Source organism: Pelophylax lessonae (genome assembly GCF_965119305.1).
Source record: "Pelophylax lessonae genome assembly, chromosome: 4".
Classification (NCBI taxonomy): Eukaryota; Metazoa; Chordata; class Amphibia; order Anura; family Ranidae; genus Pelophylax; species Pelophylax lessonae.
The window spans coordinates 163,825,427-163,846,066 of record NC_138771.1 but is presented as its reverse complement, the minus strand read 5'-3'; the positions used below and the strand labels follow the sequence as shown (position 1 = coordinate 163,846,066).

The 20,640-nt window shown below is 45.6% G+C and overlaps 1 protein-coding gene across 1 annotated transcript in view; it reads right to left on the bottom strand.

Annotated features, from left to right (window-relative positions):
* EXOC4 (exocyst complex component 4) overlaps positions 1 to 20,640 on the bottom strand; it is an 809,165-nt gene that overhangs the window by 145,969 nt on the left and 642,556 nt on the right. Inside the window, exon 14 of the mRNA XM_082254329.1 lies at positions 6,474 to 6,652. Coding sequence (XP_082110455.1) covers positions 6,474 to 6,652 — 179 coding nt within the window. The remainder of the gene's footprint in view (positions 1 to 6,473; positions 6,653 to 20,640) is intronic.

Below are 20,640 nucleotides of genomic sequence, written 5' to 3'. Positions count from 1 at the left end.
CCACTCCTTCAACCTCTGCAGCAATGCAGGCAGCACTCATTTGTCTATTTCCCAAAGACAACCTCTGGATATGACGCTGAGCACGTGCACTCAACTTTTTTGGTCGATCATGGGGAGGCCTGTTTTGAGTGGAACCTGTCCTGTTAAACTGCTGTATGGTCTTGGCCACCGTGCTGCAGCTCAGTTTTAGGGTCTTGTCAATCTTTTTTATAGCCTAGGCCATCTTTATGTAGAGCAACAATTCTTTTTTTTCAGATCCTCAGAGTTCTTTGCCATGAGGACCATGTTGAACTTTCAGTGACCAGTATGAGAGAGTGAGAGCGATAACATCACATTTAACACACCTGCTCCCCATTTACACCTGAGATCTTGTAACACTAACAAGTCACATGACACCGGGAAGGGAAAATGGCTAATTGGGCCCAATTTGGACATTGTCACTTGAGGGTGTACTCACTTTTGTTGCCAGTGGTTTAGACATTAATGGCTGTGCGTGGAGTTATTTTGAGGTGACAGCAAATTTACACTAATATACAAGCTGTACACTCACTACTTTACATTGTAGCAAAGTGTCATTTCTTCAGTGTTGTCACATGAAAAAGTATAATAAGTGTACTTACTTTTGTGAGGTACTGTACGTGGGTCCCATTGTTAGCAAAAGTGCATGGTTCCTCCTTGCACCCAACGGCTGGAGACTCTTGCACACCCCTAAGTTGGTTAATTTACATACACTCCCATTTCTATTGTACTTTTGAAAATATACATGTCTGTGATTGGTTGTGTTGACTCCACCTCCCCCCTGTAAACCCCTTTTTGCTTGAGCATAAATAAACAAGCGTCCTGTGTTGGAGGATGTAACAGACTTACCTAACTTCCTGTTACCTGTTCCATGTTACCTGACTTCCTGTTCCTTGTTCCATGTGTGGCCCCACCCATCCTTTACTTAAGGCCTGAACTTTATTCCCTCAGTGTCTCAGCAACACATCAGACGCCGATGATCAGCTCCCTCAAGCCTTCATCTCCTGTGACTGTTCTTAGACTGCCTCCGTCCTTCATTCTTTCTACACGACTTCTTGGATCACTGCTCCATCTACTAGCAGAACAGTGTAATACAATTTCAGCTAAACTGCAGTTCCCATTTAACTCAGCTAACAGCAAGTATAGTGCCTTGAGCTAAATTGTTTCCTCTGCTAAAAAAAGTCTCACTGTGATGTTACTGTAGCCTGTATGACCAAACCTCACATTGGTAAACATAGCTCCGTTACTGAGTGGTTGACTTCCGCAGCTGAGATCCATACGGGTAATTACGTGATTGTTACAGGTTGCTGAGACCAGAAAAAATGGATCCAGCGGAGTTAACATGTAATGAACCTGAATCAGAGGTTAGAGACTCTTACCCAGACAGTAATTGAGTTACAACAGGAGAACCAGACTCTTAAAACCTTGCTAGCGGGTCGCACAGCCCTCCCCATAAATCCTGAACCCAAGATCAGTCCCCCTGACACTTTTTCTGGGGATAGGAGGAAATACGGGGAATTTATAACTTCCTGCCACTTATTTTTGACCTCCAACCACACACTTATTCTACCGATAGAATTAAAGTTTGCACAACCATCTCTTACTTAAAGGGGGAGCCCAGAGCTTGGGCCAACATTTTTCTTAAGAATGACCTCATACTAGATTTATTCCCTGCTTTTTGTACCGCCCTGGCGCTTCTTTACGATGACCCCAGTAAACAATCCACTGCAGAAACTGCACTTCGTTCCCTAAAACAGGGCAAGAAACCTATTGAGGATTATGTTGCAGAGTTTAAACGCTGGGCTACTGATTGTCAGTGGAATGACTGTGCGCTTCGAAACCAGTTCCGAATCTGACTTTCAGAACCCATTAAGGATGAACTAGCCCGCATTGATCTACCTCCTTCCTTAGAGGCATTGATTAAAATTTGCATATCAATTGACAGGCGGATTAGAGAAAGGAAGGCTGAGAGGGTGTCTGCTTCCAGCTACATACCATTTAAACCTACCTACGTTGAATCTGAAGTACCTATGGAGATTTGCTCCATTCGTGGGCCAATGACTCCCATGGAAAGGGCTATTAGAAAAGAATTGCATTTATGCATGTATTGCGCAGCACCTGGGCATACCATAGAACCATGTCCAATCCTTAAACAAAAACCTAGGGGTGAGTTACTCTCTGTTAGTCAGTCGGATACATCACATAGTATGCAGCCTAACTACATTACTATTTGCTTAACTTTACAGTGGGATCAAAAAAGGATTAATGTCAACGCTCTGGTCGATACAGGGGCCACAGGGAATTTCATTGATACCACTATAGTATCATTTAATAAAATTCCATTTATGCATAAGATAGTGCCTGTGTCCTTGAGGGTTATTGATGACACAGTATTAAATACAGGTCCTGTCACAAAACAAACACAACCAATCCTGACTATAATCATGAACAACCACAGGGAATTGATATCATTCGACATCATATCTTCTCCCCGCTTCCCGATCATTTTAGGACTACCCTGGCTATTAACACATAAACCCACTTTTCTCTGGGAGTCCCTCAGATTGCAATTCAATTCCTTGTATTGCAAGGAGACCTGTTTAATCTCCCTCAACACATACCCCGCATATGCGTTAAACAACGCAGAGACGAAACCCTCGATACCACCTCCCTATATGGATTTCAGTGACATCTTCTCTAAAAAGAAGGCTGAAGCACTACCACCCCATAGGACCTATGACTGTCCCATAGAACTTCTACCAGACAGTAAGATACCATTCGGACATATTTACCCCCTTTCACAACCTGAGTTGGTACATTTAAAACAATACCTTGATGAGAACTTGAAGAAAGGGTTTATACGGCCCTCCACTTCACCTGCAGGGGCCGCAATGTTTTTCGTCCATAACAAGGATGGAAGTCTGCGGCCTATAACAGACTACAGACAATTGAATAAAATTACAATTAAGAACAGGTACCCATTTCCCTTAATCCCTGAACTTCTAGAGTGGTTACAGGAAGCTACAATCTTCACAAAGCTTAATTTAAAGGGTGCTTACAATCTCATCCACATCAGAGAAGGTGATGAATGGAAGACAGCTTTCCGAACTCTGTACGGTTTATATGAGTACTTAGTGATGCCATTTGGCCTCTCCAATGCCCCCGCAACTTTCCAATATTTCATCAATTATATTTTTCGCGACCTCCTAGACATCTGCGTGGTTGTTTATCTTGATGACATATTGATTTATTCCAACAACCTTCAAGACCATTGCAGACACGTTAGATGGGTATTGGCTAGATTAAGAGCTCACAACGTGTATGCCAAGCTTGAGAAATGTATCTTTGAAGCTGAAAAGATCTCCTTCCTTGGTTACTCCATTTCCAGGGAAGGAATTCAGATGGAAAACAACAAGGTTGATTGTATATTGAACTGGCCAACACCAACCAGTAGAAAGGCAGTTCAAAAGTTTCTGGGATTCTGCAATTTTTATAGGAAGTTGATACGGAATTTCTCCCACATTGCTAGACCTTTGACCCTCTTAACCAGTAGTAAAACCAAATTTCTATGGAATAGCCAAGCCCAAGAGGCGTTCCTAGAACTTAAAACCAGATTCTCTTCTGCACCTATTCTCAGATTACCTGATCCGAATCTGCAGTACATACTTGAGGTTGACGCCTCTCAGGTTGCAATCGGAGCAGTACTATCCCAAAGACCCAACTCTTCCTCACCAATACATCCAGTTGCATTCTTTTCCTGCACATTAACCGGCCAAGAACAGAATTACCCAATTGGTGAAAAAGAACTTCTAGCCATTAAGGCGTCTTTAGAGAATTGGCATCATTTATTAGAGGGTACTGTACTACCGATAATTATCTACTCCAATCACAGTAACTTACAGTACATACAGCATAACATTATCCGCCAGACAAATAAGATGGGCGTTCTTTTTTGATAGATTTAATTTCAACATTACGTATAGATCAGGATCTAAGAATGGTAAGGCTGATACCCTATCCAGACTAGTTGAGGGGTTGTCCTCCAATTCCTCTTACAATAACATAATACCACAAGAGAAATTCATTAACGTTTTGGACTCACTCAAAGAAGAGTTTAAACAAGCCCTCTTACAGGAACAACCCAAATTAAAGTTACAGAGTGATGATGAAGGGATTCTTTATAAAGGGTCGAAACTCTATTTTCCCACAACACTCCGCAGTAAGATTTTGCATATCAACCATGATCTCCCCCTCGCTGGACATCCCGGGGTATGGAAAACTTTGGAATTAATACAAAGAGATTATTGGTGGCCTGGGTTGTACCAGACTGTTCGAGATTATGTTGGTTCCTGTGAAACCTGTGCACGGTCCAAACATGACACTGGTTCACCATTTGGTCAGCTTATTAACTCATCCATACCAAGTAAACCCTGGGAGGCTCTTTCCATGGATTTTGTTGTGGATTTTCCTTCCACAGTGTATGTTGTGGTGGATACCTTAACTAAAATGGCTCATTTCATTCCGCTTAAAAAACTTCCCACAGCAAAGGAAACTGCTACAGCCTTTATTGGAGAAATAGTGAGATTACATGGTCTTCCATTCTCTTTACGCTCTGATAGAGGTTCACAGTTTGTGTCAAAATTTTGGAGATCTCTCTGTTCTGCTCTTCAAATTGCACATCAATACTCCAGTGCGTATCATCCCCAGACAAATGGGCAGACAGAGCGACTTAATAGAATTTTGGAACAATACATTCGTTGCTATTGTACTCATTTACAGGATGATTGGCATATATTCATTCCTCTTGCGGAGTTTGCGTACAATAATACGATTAGCTGCACTACAGAACAAACCCCTTTCTTCACAAATTATGGGTACCACCCATCGTTTTTTCCATCACAAATGTTACCCTCCAACAATCCAGCTTCTCAGGATTATCTGCAATCCCTACAGGATATCCATGACCGCTTAAAAAAGAGTATTTCCCAAGCCCAACTCCGTCAAAAAAAAGTATTATGATACTAGATGGAGACCAGCTCCTCCTTATAAAGTTGGAGACTTGGTGTGGCTATGCACTAAGAATTTATGCCTCAATACACCTTCTAGAAAATTCAGCAGTCTCTTTATTGGACTGTTTCCTATTCAAAAAATTATTAATCCATCGGCTGTGCGGTTACAGCTACCCACTCACTTAAAGATTCATCCGACATTCCATGTTTCACTACTCAAACCTCATAAAGCAAACAATTTTCCAAATAGAACATTACCCCCAGAACCCCCTGTACTAGTTGCTGGACAGGAAGAGTTTGTGGTTCACTCCATCTTGGATTCTAGAATTAGAAGAAGGAAATTACAGTATTTAATTCGCTGGAAGTCCTATGGTACTCACGAGGATTCATGGGAGGATGCTTCTAATGTACACGCTCCCATACTGGTTCGTCGGTTCCATTCACGTTACCCTCATAAACCAAAGACACCTTAACCCCTGGGGTGGGTTCCTTTGGGGGGGGGGGTCCTGTAACAGACTTACCTAACTTCCTGTTCCTCGTTTCATGTTACCTGACTTCCTGTTCCTTGTTCCATGTGTGGCCCCACCCATTCTTTACTTAAGGCCTAAACTTCATTCCCTCAGTGTCTCAGCAACACAACAGACGCCGATGATCAGCTTCCTCAAGCCTTCATCTCCTGTGACTGTTCTTAGACTGCCTCCGTCCTTCATACTTTCTACACGACTTCTTGGATCACTGCTCCATCTACTAGCAGAACAGTGTACTACAATTTCAGCTAAACTGCAGTTCCCATTTAACTCAGCTAACAGCAAGTATAGTGCCTTGAGCTAAATTGTTTCCTCTGCTAAAAAAGTCTCACTGTGATGTTACTGTAGCCTGTATGACCAAACCTCACATTGGTAAACATAGCTCCGTTGCTGAGTGGTTGACTTCCGCAGCTGAGATCCATACGGGTAATTACGTGATTGTTACAGAGGAGGACTGCTTTTATTGACATCGACCGTGACACAGCTTTTTGCCTGTTTTCTCTCTTTGTCGCTGTGCATGCTAGGATTTCTTTATACAAAAGAGCTGTACATTGTACTTTTCAGTACAAGGAATTAATGGTGCTTGGCGCGTATTAACATCCGCAAGTGAGCTTTTCAGCACAGTGAAGTTCTCCGTGCACCGAGCCAATTTCTATGCGCCAGACCCAATTAATTTCCACCACAAATGTAATATTTTCAATTTGTTTTAACGAGACATATCTATTTAAAATGTGTTTCTACTTAACTTGAAGATAGCAAATTCCTATATCATGCCTAAAAATTGCACGGTCAAAGTGAAGTTAAATGAAAAGCAATTATCCTGCTGATTTTTATTAATATTCCTAATGTGTATTAATTAGTTCTGACAAATGTCACCATTTCTACTGGTAGCTAAAATGACGAGTTTACAGATACTTACACTGTGCACTTGGTAGGTTGGCGATCGCAGCTTTCAGTCTTCCTGCCAACCACTCTAGACTCTCATGCAGATTGGCGAGGGCTTTTAAATCACTGACATCACTCATAATCTCATTCTGTGGAATCAGTTTATCTCCAAGGTTTCCTATCAGGACTTCTGACTCCTTACCAAAGGCAGCTCTGAAAAGCCAAGAAAATGGTATTGAAATGTCATCCAGAAAACCACTTTAACCACAGAAACCAAAGAAAGAATATCAGATTTTATGAGATGTGATGTGAAGCAGAATCAAGTACTTTCACAAAAGTTTATAAAATTGTTAAGTTAGACACGAGAAGAAAGACTATATTCACCAGATTAGGTGTGTATTTCATGTGTCTCATGCTGGCCCACAGCTCTCCTCCAATACAGTGTTCACCTGTACAATTCTCCTTCTCACCCATCCCTTCCTTGAAGTGTTTGGCACATTTTCTTTCTGATGGCAGTCATATTGGTGCGGCATATCTGACCTTTCTCTAAATTCTATGGTCGGCCATACAGTAAGCATGTTTTTTTTTTTAAAGTACCACTAATGCCTAGACCTACTGTATCTCAATAAGTTTGCAAATTCAAACCCTGAAGATTTTTTGCGGTTTATAACTTACCTGTAATGAAGTGGGACACACTTTATTACATTTAAAGCTAAATTCCAGGCATCAGAATTTTGACATAGTTGCATCCAGCTTGGACCAGCATTAATGGATAGGTGTCATATAGTAGTAGGCACAGTTACTACAGATTCCAAGTGCCGTTTCGAGAGATGCACTGCTACTTAATGAACCTAGAAAGTCACTCACTTGGCAAGAACACCTTTAAGAGAACACCTTCCGTTTTTACATAGTTACATAGTAGTTGAGGTTGAATAAAGACAACAGTCTATCCAGTTCAACCTGTGTAGGTGTGTGTGGACGCAATCATCTCGCATACCCCTTAATGTTATGATCCTTGAGATGTACATCCAAGAGTCTTTTAAAAATAGCCATACTCCCTGCAGTTACTACCAATTGTGGTAGAGAATTCCAGTCTTGTAGCCCTAACAGTAAAGAACCCCCTGCGCAGGCTAAGGTTAAATCTCTTCTCCTCTAATCGCATTGTATGGCCACGTGTCCTCATGCATTCGTTGCGACTGAACAGTTTTTTTTGTATGCTGAGATCACCGTTCAGGCGTCTCCTTTCCAGGGAGAATAAATCAAGCGCTTGTAAGCGCTCTTCATAATTAAGGTCTCCTCTGGACTCTCTCCAGCTCCAACACATCCTTTCTGTGGACTTGCGACCAGAACTGGACAGAATACCCCAGATGTGGTCTAACCAGTGATTTATTAAGTGGTTATTTTCTAAATAAGTGCAAATAATTCTCTGGTTGAATGAGGAGGAGACTGTGGCGTCACCAACCCCCTCTCCACCTCGTTTAATCAGAACAGCTTTGCATTCATTAAGAAAATGCAAATTGTTCCCTGAATGAATGGTAGCCATGCTGAGCAAGCAACATCCTGTGTTTACAATGTAGCAGGGCAACCACTTGGCACAGGAGCCGTAAGTTAGTGGAGATCACTGTAGTATTGGTGCCTACTACAATGATTTCTGGCTTCTCATGGGGATCCCACAGGTATAGCTTCTACATACTCACATCAGACCAAGCTAAATGTAAAATTTGCCATACTTAGAATTCAACATTAAGTTATATCTGTGGTGCCGCATTGCAAAAAAAAAACAAAAAAAAACAATTAATTAAACTTCAGTTTTAAAAAGTTTAGAAAGTGTGATTATGTCAATTTAAATAGTTACTTTTGTATGTATGGATCTGAGTCAAATCATACAGTTAAAAGTACTAGCCAATGTAGATGAAGGGAATACTTAAAATTTGTCAATATAAAAAATTTACTACAGAAAGAGGAGAAGGGGGAGGGGTTGTAAAAAAACAACTGCATATCATTTGCAAAAGCCAGTATGTTGTAAATTAGAAGGGAATGTGTAAATAATCATGGATGAAAGAATGTAACTGGACTTGCCCTTAAACTGCGAACATCCATCACCAGCTTTCACCAGTGCACTAAACTGGAAAAGAGCAAGGTGATTATCCTGCAGACTACATAAAATATCTGCATTTTAGGCTTCAGCATTACAGATTTTGCTTAGTGGCTGACAAGTACGATAAGACTGCCTATTAGCTCACAGCTGGATATTTCAGACACCAGCAAAAAACAAGATAAATAGAAAAAAAGCTGCAAGACAAAACATGTGTAAAAAGTCTTGATCACTTAGATTTGAAGCAAGTATTTGGCCGCAAAGACTGCTAGAAATCTGATACTATAAAGTGAGTATGGACCTATTTTTGAAATTTCCTTACTAGCGCCTTGTCTTAATAGTGGTGTAAATTAGGCTTAACTGAAACTTGTGCATGTGTACAATAATAAAGTGACATCTACTTGGATCATACATTTTTTACGCATGCCTCCTCTAGCAGAACTACCAAAATATCAATAGTTTAGTGAAAAACACTTAACAGAAATTTGAGTATTTTTGATGAATACAAAAAATGTAAGATATTATTGCAGAATTTACCTTAGTCTACGTTCACACCTATGCGGCTCTGTGAGCCACATTTTGCATGGGCATGGCAGCCCAATCAGTAGCAGAGGGCAAATCTCACCCTAGAAGATGCTGGAGCTGAGCGGGCAGGAAATAGGCCTGAGAATGTAGAACTGCCATGCTCCCCTAATCTTAAGGGTATTGTAAAGTAGTAAGTTTAATCCTGGCAACGCCTTTTCTCCAATTAGTGCATGGAACTGAGAGCCAATGAATGAATCACTTTTGCAAACGACCACCCATCCAAAATTCTCCTCCATTTGGGCATGCTGGATACACTTTCGAACCACTGAGGCCTTCCGTCATCTATTAGATGTCTCTAAGACAAAGATCACCTCATATACCCCTGGACTTTATTAAAAAATTTTACATGCCCAGACGAACTAAACATTTTGCCAGATAATACCTATGCCTCCAGGTGAGCCCCCCCCCCTTTCCCTGCCGTACCTTCTACCCCCTTTCCCTCGCCTCACTCCTTTTCCTCCTCCTACTTCCTCCCCAAACTCCTTTTTTCACTCTCGTCCTCTCTCCCCATTCTTAGCAGAGACAAAACTCTCTCCCGGAATACGTTGTTATTAGGGAGAACAACATTGGCCATTGTGTCACTTTCTTCTCCACGCTAGACTTCTAACCTGCTCTCCCCTGCTTCTTCATACGCACTACTCCCCTTTTCCAGGAATTAGAACATTAATGCCTCTACTTCTCTTGATTCCCCCTCCTCCTCCCCTTGGTGGTTTGCACACCAGTTTCTGTTGCCCAGCCTACCTTCCGTGTCGGCGTTGTCTTGAACTATAGCCATGTAAATGAAGAAGAAAGTGGCACTTCCAGACCCAGGAACTTGGAAACTTGAGTTTTATTCTTCAAATCAAAGGTACAACATCAGACAAGACCACAAGGCAATGAATAAGCACAAGGTGTGAAACGCGTCTGCTGTCCAGTTTGTCTTGTGGTCTTGTCTGATGTTGTACCTTTGATTTGAAGAATAAAACTCAAGCTTCCAAGTTCCTGGGTCTGGAAGTGCCACTTTCTTCTTCATTTACATGGATTTCTCAGGTCATGGACCTTGGTGAGCACCCATTCCTACAGGACTGCCACAGCTGCCTGGGATCCATCCGGCTCAGCTGATTGCTTTCAAAGCGGTGATTTGTTTCATTTTGGTTTCTTGAACTATAGCCGCCCTTCTCCAAAATGGCGGTGGACGTAATTCCGGTTGTGACGTCACCGCTCTTCTAGCAGTGACACACTTCTGGCTGGACTCTGTTCTTGGCTTGAGACAGCGGGGGACAGTAGAAGACAGCTGTGTCCAGGCAACCTCTTAGGGCGTCTCTCTTGCATCAGCACAGCAGGGAGCCCAATTTTGGCGCCAGGTACAGGCTCAGGATTGGCCCTGTTAGTGCACATGACAGGGACCTCCCTCTATTTAAGGTGTTTACTGTGTATATTGTTTGCTTTATGGCTGTTACAACATGGCTGATGTACTCAATGCTTGTGTGCGTTGACCATTGATTCCGGTAAGGGTCCATGCTGTGTATTCCTTTTCCATGCATCTAATCCACCTATGTTATTTTTGTGTTTATAACAGGGTGACTTTTTGACTGATCTCTTACTACATACTCTAGGTAAAATCTGCCCGTCTTTGGGACAAATTGGGACTCTGTTTTTTTCCACGATTCTACAGAGATACCCAATGTACATAGAGTGTTTTTACAGTCCTTCCTTACGAATGTATACAAAACAATGGTCTCTACACACAGGTATGTGGATCATTTGGACTTTTATATAGTATTTTGGACTTTTCTTAGCATTAAAATCATTTATGACTGTTGATACAGTTTCAATTCTTTTTATTTGCTCTTCCCCTATATGTATCTACTTATCATTAGACAAATGAGAGTGTAAATGTTCAGATTACCGTTTTCTGTCCCTTGTACTCGGAATCCAGTACTGTGGATGTAGGGTAGCGCCATCTGGTTCCATCTTATGGACGGACCCCCCAGCATAATATGTTTTTCTTGTACTAGCTTTGTCTCTATATGACATTGTTTGCATTATTTAACATATGACATGTTTTCTTGATGTGTGTGTGTATATATATATATATATATATATATATATTCTCTGAACATATGTTATATCTCTAGAAAATCCAATGTGACTCCAACGTCCATTATCCCCCGAGGAAGACTAAATAAGTCGAAACACGTCGGGGTCCTGGACAAGAACCATTGGGGTTTTACTTTGATGTGTCTCAAAACTGTAAAATCTGTGCCATTTTGTGTAACAAGGGTTTTATTTTTCTATTAACTCCCATTTTTTTTTTTTTGTTATTATGTTTTGTTAATAAATTTTAAAATTTTACACTTTTGTATAACTGCATGATCTTTTGGGTATCATTCAAAGTCCCCTTCCTTCCCCTTCTGGCCCCTGTATGTAGTTTCTGGTAGGGGTTATTATTGCATTTGCTGACACCAATTCTGGGGTTATAATTGCAGCCACTAATACCAATGCTGAGTTATCATTGTGACCACTAATACTAATGCTGGGGGTATTATTTCTGCCACTGACATCAATGCTGGGGGCTATTATACTCCAACTTCTTCACAGTGCATTGCGATACACTGCAAAAAAAATGCAACAGGATCAAAAAATTTGGTGTTGAGGTGTGAAAATTGTCTACTATCATGCAGCCCTCTAGAAGAGTGTGAGCCACACTTGAGGCCCTCTATAAGAGCCCATTCAGACTAGAGCGACTTGTCAGGCGACTAAGTCGTCTGACAAGTCTCGGTCGGTCGCTCGCCATTGAGTAGTACAGGACCCGTTCTAATAGAAGCGACACAAGTCGCTCCGACTTAGAAAAAGGGTCCTGTACTACTTTGGGGCGACCTGGGAGCGACTTGCATAGACTTCCATTATGTGAAGTCCCTGCAAGTCGCGCCGAAGTCGCGGTGTACGCTGTGCACCGCGACTTCACAGGTCGCCCTTCTAAATCGGATCACGCCAGTCTGAATGGGCTGTAATTTGACGAAACTGCAATTTTTGTTTAATTTCATCTTTTTCAAATTACTCGTTAAACGTGCCAAAAGATTATTTTTTTTTTTTTTTTGTGATGTTCATCTTTCTTTACTTGTGAAACTTAGACTGCACTTGAAATGTGTTTACATTATACAGTAACTGACCTCAATTGCCAAGTGTTTTCTTCATTGCCAGATCCTGACCCAAGAACACTTAAAGCGTACATTACTCCAACATTACATACATCTTACTGTAGTCTGTGTTACCAGGTACTTGTATTAAAACGTTTTCTGTTCTCTTTGCATTGCTTGCTTGGTAATTTTGCCAGTTCCCCTGCTTACCTGTTTTCAAACTGACAATGCTAGGAATGGAAGCACATCCATCCCAGCATAATTATCTTCTTTCAATTTCACTTGGGATCATAGCCTGCTGTATTCCAATGGTCAGACTTGTGCAAACACACCTCCCTGCACAGTTAATCACTGGGAAGATTAGTGTATTCTTGTTTCTCTGCCTCCTGCCGACACCCCCCCCCCCCCACTGCAGTCTACACCCCCAACTCTCTAAACCCTTTATGCAGCTGAGAATAGAGGAACAAACATTTTGCCTTGCATTCCAATTTTAAACTGAATAAGTTGTTTTACAAGGAGAGGGTTCACATATACTTTAAAGTGGACCTTCCCACACTTTCAGAAAAAAAATCACATCAGCATACAGCTCTAAATGCTGATATGAAATAATTCTATAGAGCTTATTTAAAAGTGGGATTTGGACTTACTATAAAATCCATTTCTCTGATGTTCATTGACGGACATTGCTCCTGATCTTCTTAACCATTGGGATGTCCCAAAGCAGTGTTAAACATAAGGGGTGGGAACAGCGATTAAAGAAATTCTCATTGCTAAACAATAGCCAACCAGGTAAACAGGAGCTCAACCAAAAAAACTGGAGCCCACCTGAAAAAAACAATACACCCTCAAAGAGGACCAGGTGCTCTAAACAGCAGCCTGAAAAACCTTGAGGCCAAAAAAAGCATCCGCAGATGTCAACACATCCACTTTATAGAACTTCCTGAAAGTGTGCACCGACGACCAGGTGGCCGTCTTGCAAACCTGCGTCACTAATGCCCAATGACGAAAGGCCCAGGAAGCTCTGAGCGCTGAGTAGAGTGTGCCTTGACAGGGAAAGGAGGAGCATGGCTCTTAATGGAATAGGCCTGAATCACCGTCTTTCTGATCCATCTGGAAATGATCGCAGAGGAAGCGGACAACCCTTTACGAGGCCCATCCACAAGCATAAATAGTGAGTCTGACTTCTTAAAATACTCTGTAGCTGCCAGGTATACCCTAATTGCCCAGATCACATGCAAGGCATGCAAAGCAATTTTGTTTGGATGTTTTGGCCTGGGGCACAGGGAAGGCAACACAATGTCTTCATTCAAATGATCAAATGAAAATTCAGGGACAACCTTTGGAAGGAACGACGGACAGGGGCAAAGAACCACCTTATCTCTGTGAACCACCAAGTAAGGTGAAAGACAGGATAACACCGCCAATTCCGACACCCTGCATGCAAAAGTGAAAGCCACCTTCTGAGACAGTCTAAGCAGGGGAAACTAATGAAGATTCTCAAAAGGAGGCTTCTGGAGGACTAAACACCAAATCGAGGTCCCAAGGTGGCAATGGAGCCTGCACTGGAGGAGCTAAGTGCTGAACTCCCTGAAGAAAAGTGCACATCAGCAAGTGTGTGGCCAAGGGCTGTTGAAAGAAGACTGCAAAGGCCGACACTGATAGTACTCAAGGCCAGTTTCTGCTCAACCCCCCATTGGAGGGTCAAGATCCGAGCCACCAAAAAAGATTGAGGATAAACCCCAAGAGACTCACAACACGCGATGTGCGTCTTCCACGTATGATAGTAGATCTTCCTAGAAGTAGATTTCTTAGCTTTTAACAGCGTTGGAATCACAGACTCAGACAAACCTCTATCTTTCGGCACCTGGCATTCAAGTCGTCAAAGCCAGCGACTGTAAAGCAGGATGGAAGATTGGCCCTTGGGACAGCAGATCCTCCCTGAGAGGAAGCTTCCATGACTGTACAACAAACCTCTGCCCCTTTCTGTTGAGCCAAGATGCCAACAGATCTACCTCGAGGATGCCCCACCGGAGACACAACTGATGAAACAACTCCAGATGAAGGGAACACTTACCTTGGTCCAACGCATGCCGACTCCTGCCAGTTTTCCATCCCCGGAATGTGCACGGTCGGAGAAGACTGGAACGAAACGTTCTGCCAACCTTAGAATGCCGGCTACCTCAAGAGTCGCCAGAGCACTCCTTGTGCCCCCCTGGGGATTGACATAAGCCATCGCCGTGGCATTGCCCAATTGAATGCACACTTGGCATCCCAATATTCCAGGCACAGTCTGATCGCTTGGAGTTCCAGGACATTGATTGGTAGTGTGGACTCTTCAAGCGTCCAGACACCTTGAACAGAATTTTTGCAGAGGACACCTCTCCACCCGGACAGGCTGGTATCGATGGTGACCACTGTCCAATACAAGGGGAGGAAGGATTTTCCCAACCGAAGCACTGGAGAATGAAGCCACCGTATCAAGGACCCTTTTGTTCCCTGGCTCAGCCGGATCAGATTGTCCAGAGACTTCGGATTCTTGTCCCATTCACTCAGAATCTCCCTTTGCAGGGACCTCGTATGGAATTGTTCAAAAGCTACCGCCTCAAAGGTAGACTTTATCAGGCCCAGCACCCGCATGCAAGTCAGGAGGGATGACCATCTGCGTACCAGCAAGAAACGAATTGCAGCCTGCAGTTTCTGGAGTTTGTCTAGAGGAAGGAGCACTCTGGCTAAGGCCGAATCCAGAGTCAGACCCAGATAGTCCAGCTTTGTGGAAAGAACCAGAGCAGACTTCTGAAAATTCAGAATCCAGCCAAACTCCCTAAGAGTTCGTATGGTGATCTCCAGGTTTTCCACCAGAGCAGTAGGAGACTGTGCTCGCAGAAGGAGGTCGTCCAAATAGCCGAGTACCACGATCCCTTGCTGACGTACCAATGCTAGCACCGGGGCCAGCACTTTTGTGAAGACCCGAGGAGCAGAGGGGAGAACAAAGGGTAACGCCACAAACTGATAATGCTCCTCTCCCACGGCAAAGCGGAGGAAGCGCTGGTAAACAGCAAATATTGGAAAGTGAACGTAAGCATCCTTGATGACGACAGAGACAAAATCTCCCTGATGCACGGATGCCACCACCGTGCGAATGGACTGCATTCTGAACTTCTTCATGCATACAAAGCAGTTCAGTGCCTTGGGGTCAAGAATTGGACGCACCTTGCCTTCCTTCCTGGGAACTGTAAACAAGTTTGAATAAAATCCCTGAAAATGTTTCGATGTCGGAACAGGGACAATCACCCCTTGAAGTAAGAGGTCTTGCACCACCCCAAAAATAACCTGTAAGTGGTTGGGGACAAGCACAAGTTGGAAGAAAAACTGAATTTTTGTAAAATCTTACCGTAAAATTCCTTTCTCTGAGTCCTCCGACAGTCGCCGCCACTTCATAATCTTCACTAATGGGGTAATTAACCTTTGCTCCGCAGGAGTAGCTAGGCAACAAGATTTGTTAATATCAAAGCTTTTAGCATATCACACCCCTAGGGGGTGGTCCCCTCAGTCAAAACCTCCCTGCATTTTCAACTCAGTTTCAGTAGCATAGCAGTAGAGTACATAAACAAACCCCAAAAGAGGGGCGGCGACTGTCGGAGGACTCAGAGAAAGGAATTTTCCGTTTTCTCTTACGTCCTCCGACAGACGCCGCCACTTCATAATCTTCACTAATGGGGACGTCCCAGAGCAGTGTAGACATGAGGGGTGGGAAAAACGCAGCCGTGCCTAAAGCAACGCAGTACCCACATCCGAAAAAAGAACCTTACCAAAGTAAGAGAACCAACTGGGCAACAGGAAAAACGTGCTCAACAGGAGCAACAACCCAGGAAGAACAAGTAACCTAGGGGTAAAAACACCCCAACAGCCAAGGGACCCTAAGGCACTGCCGCACTAAGAACTTTACGGCCAAAGGAAGCATCTGCCGATGCCTGAACATCCACCTTGTAAAGTTTTGAGAAGGTGTGAACGGACGACCAAGTCGCCGCCTTACACACCTGGGCCACAGAAGCCTGATGACGATAGGCCCAAGACGTACTCAGAGACCTGGTAGAGTGCGCCTTCACAGGGAAAGGAGGAACCTTCCCCTTCAAAGCATAGGCTTGTACAATGGTCTGTCTGAACCATTTGGCGATGGTCGCAGCCGACGCCGCCATGCCCTTCCGAGGTCCCTCTGGAAGGACAAATAGAGAATCCGACTTGCGAAAGGATTTCGTCGATGACAGGTAAACTCTGATCGCCCGGACAAAATCCAAGGCATGCAAAACCACCTCCTTTGGATGCTTAGGCTTCGCGCAAAGCGAAGGTAAGACAATGTCCTCATTGAGGTGAAATTCCGAGACCCTCTTCGGAAGAAAAGAAGGGTTAGGTCGTAAGACCACCTTATCCAAGTGAATCACCAAGTAGGGAGAGCTGCAGGACAAGGCCACCAGCTCCGATACCCTGTGAGCCGAAGTGATCGCCACCAAAAAGGCAACCTTCTTGGACAACAGAGACAACGAGATCTCCCTGATCTTCTCAAAGGGAGCATGCTGCAACACGGACAGAACAAGGTTCAAGTCCCATGGAGGTAAAGGGTCCCTCCGAGGAGGGGCCAAGTGTCGCACCCCTTGGACAAAGGTGCTAACCAAAGAATTAGACGCCACAGGGCGTTGAAAGAGAACGGCCAGCGCAGAAATCTGACCCTTAATCGTGGCCAACGCCAAACGCTGGTCCACGCCCGTTTGAAGGAAAGCCAACACTCCCGATACCGAGTACGAGCGAGGGGAATACCCCCTGGACTCACACCAGGCAAAATACGCCTTCCAAGTACGGTAGTAAATCTTCCCCGAAGAGGCTTTTCTAGCCTTGATCAAAGTGGGAATGACCTCAGGGGAGAGACCCCTATCCTTCAGGACCTGGCTTTCAACAGCCAGGCCGTTAAAGCCAGCGACTGTAAAGCAGGATGGAATATCAGTCCTTGAGACAGGAGATCTTCTCGAAGAGGCAGACGCCACGGAGCGTCGACCGCCAGATTCACGAGGTCTGCGTACCAAGACCGGCGAGGCCAGTCTGGCGCCACCAGAATCACCGTGTGCGATTCCGAGGCCAACCTGCGAAGGAGCCTGGACAGCAGCTGAATCGGTGGAAAGGCATACATCAGACAATACTGATGCCAGGGCGCCACTAACGCGTCTGAGGCGTCTGCCCGAGGATCGCGCGTCCTTGCCACAAACCTTTCCACCTTGTTGTTTAGTCTGAAAGACATCCGGGTGAAGGGACCATTCCCCCTGGTCCAGGATCTGGCGACTCAGATAATCCGCCTGCCAGTTCTCCACCCCCGGAATGTGAACTGCAGATATTGCCGGGACGTGCGTCTCGGCCCAAGCCAGAATGTCGGCTACTTCCCGAGCCGCTCGGGCACTCCTGGTGCCCCCTTGGTGGTTGATGTAGGCAACCGCTGTGGCATTGTCCGTCTGCACCCGAACCGGACGGCCCTGAAGCCTGTCCGTCCAACGCAGAAGGCAGAGAGTTATCGCTCGCAATTCCAGAATGTTGATCGAAAGGGAGGATTCCTCCTCCGACCAAGTTCCCTGGGCGGACAGAACGCCCAGAACACCACCCCAGCCCGAATGGCTGGCATCTGTGGTGATCACCGTCCATGACAAAGGACGAAAGGATTTGCCCCCCGACACCGCCGGGGACTGGAGCCACCACAAAAGACCCCTTTGCGTGAGGAGGCTCAACGAAATCCGCAGATCCAGAGATTGCAGACGCCCGTCCCACTTGGCCAGGATCTCCGCCTGAAGATCCCGCGTGTGAAACTGGGCGAAGGGAATCGCCTCGAAAGCTGAGACCATCAATCCCAGACACCTCATACGCGCCCGGAGGGAGGAGCACTGATTGTCCCTGAGGGACCTGACTGCGTCCTGAAGTGTCCGGAGCTTGTCTTCTGGCAGGAAGACCTTCGCTTGAACAGAGTCCAGGATCATCCCCAGGTAGGGAAGACGACCCGACGGACACAACGTTGACTTTGGAAAATTTATCGTCCAACCGAACTCCTGCAGAGTCGTTCACCAGGCCCTGAATGGTCGCAGACCGAATCAAGATATCGTCCAGATACCCCAAGACAGAGATGCCCTGGGCTCTCAATAAAGCCAGGACCGGCGCAAGCACCTTGGTGAAAACCCGCGGAGCCGAAGCGAGACCAAAGGGTAACGCCACGAATTGGTAATGATCCTCCGCAATGGCGAATCGAAGGAACCTCTGGTGACCCTCGAAAATGGGGATGTGAAGGTACGCATCCTTCAAGTTGATGGAGGCCATGAATTCCCCCGGAACCAGGGCAGCCACCACCGAGCGCAAGGATTCCATGCGGAACTTGCGAACCCGCACAAAGCAGTTCAGAGCTTTTAAGTCCAAAATCGGACGTACCTTGCCCTCCTTTCTGGGCACAGTGAACAGATTGGAATAGAACCCCCGAAATCTGTCCCGATGAGGCACCGGAACCACCACTCCCTGGGCCTGCAGGTCCCGCACCGCCAGGTGCAGATCCTGCAAGCGCTCCGGAGACAGCTGAAGATTTGAGGGAAAAAATCTGCTCGCCGGCCGAGAGAGAAACGATTTCCTGAACCCACCTGTCCCGAATGCGGGCCAGCCAGGGTTTAAGAAAACCGAGCAAACGTCCCCCCACCCCAGAACCGGGTGAGGGCGCCCCTTCAGGCCGAATTGGTATGGGCAGCGGACCCGGACTGGCCGGACTTCTGCTTACCTGCCCACGGCTTCTTCTGGGAGCCTTGGCCCTTGAAGGGCTTGCCCTTATATTGCGACCGAAAGGCACGAAAGGACCCCTGAGAGGGCCTAAACGAGGTATTCTTCTTACAGCGAACAAACGTATTCTTGTGAGTTTGGGGTAAGAGAGTGCTCTTACCCCCGGAAATTCCCTTTATCAGAGTATCCAAAGACTCGCCAAAAAGACGAGATCCCGCGAAGGGCAAATTAGCTAAAGTCTTGCGAGATGATTGGTCAACCGACCAACCTTTCAGCCATATCAGGCGACGGTTCAACACCGCCACACTTGAGAGGCGTGCAGCCAAAGGGACTAAATCCAAGTCCGCATCACACAAATACATGACACCCTGATGAATTTGATCCACCATAGCCAAAGTTGTCGGTGGAGCCGCAATAGCCTGGGCTGCCAAAATGGAAGCAAAAATAGGCTTCAGCATAGAACCAGCAACCGTATAAGCATGACGGGCAAGAGACTCCAATCTCCTGTCCGTAGGGTCCCGAAACACCGGGGTATCCTCAGCAGGGATCGCAGTAGATTTATTCAAAACCACCACCGTGTGATCCACCTGAGGCGGCACACACCAACGCTCATCAGTGGTGGGTGTAAAGGGATAACGCAGCTTGAACTTACTTGGCACAGTAAAGGGCTTCTTTAAATTGCGCCATTGCTCATCAACAGCGCGCTGAAATTCCGCAGGGCAGGGAAAAACCTGCGCTGTTTTGCGTTTCTTTTGCGTCCCATAAGAGGACATCAAAGCAGGAGGACACGCAGTGTTTCCTTGATAGAAGCAACCAACTCATCCATGAGTGCAAGCTCTTCAGGCGAGCCAGGGGGAGAATTATCAACCCCTTCTACCTCAGCCTCCCCCTCAGACCCCCCAAGGTCCAGAGATGAGCGAGACCCTGAGAAGGGCACTCCAGCCATAGCAGCCCCATCGCCCTCTGAATCAGAGGAAATAGACAATCTGGGCCGTTTTGCGGATCGATCAGCCATTAGCATCTGCACCTGAGAAGCCAAGTTCGCCACAATAGCAGCCAGATCAGCCCCCTCGGGGGATGCAGCAGCCCCTTGGCCCCCCACCAAGGTGGGAGGAAACTTGCAATCCTGAGAATCCATGCCCCAGCAATAATTGAAAAAGGAGGACTGCCCCTTTAAGACCCCGGCGAGCGTAGCCCACCGCCCACTACTGTATGTACCGACCCCCACAGGGATAAGGACACTGAGCAAGGAAATACAGGAAAAGGAAAGGTAAAAACCTGGAGAGACCACACAGGCTAATGCCACCGATCGCTGTTCCAGAGCAAAAGGAAGTGATGCAATGACTGACCGCACTATAAAGCCTATGCAGGCTACACAAACATGGCCGCTCGGCCGAGGCATTTCAGGCAATGAGAAAATGGCGCCGACATGTGGCTGTATGATCGATCGCCGCCAAAATGGCGGCGTTTGGCGCCAAAACACCGCGCCGTACCACACAGGGCCGGTCACCATAATTTGCCGCAAAAAAATGGCGGGCCGCAGCAGCGGCCGCCGCACAGCATGTCCAAGCCCAGTCTGCCCCATACTCTCACATAGCAGAGCGGGAGAGCCC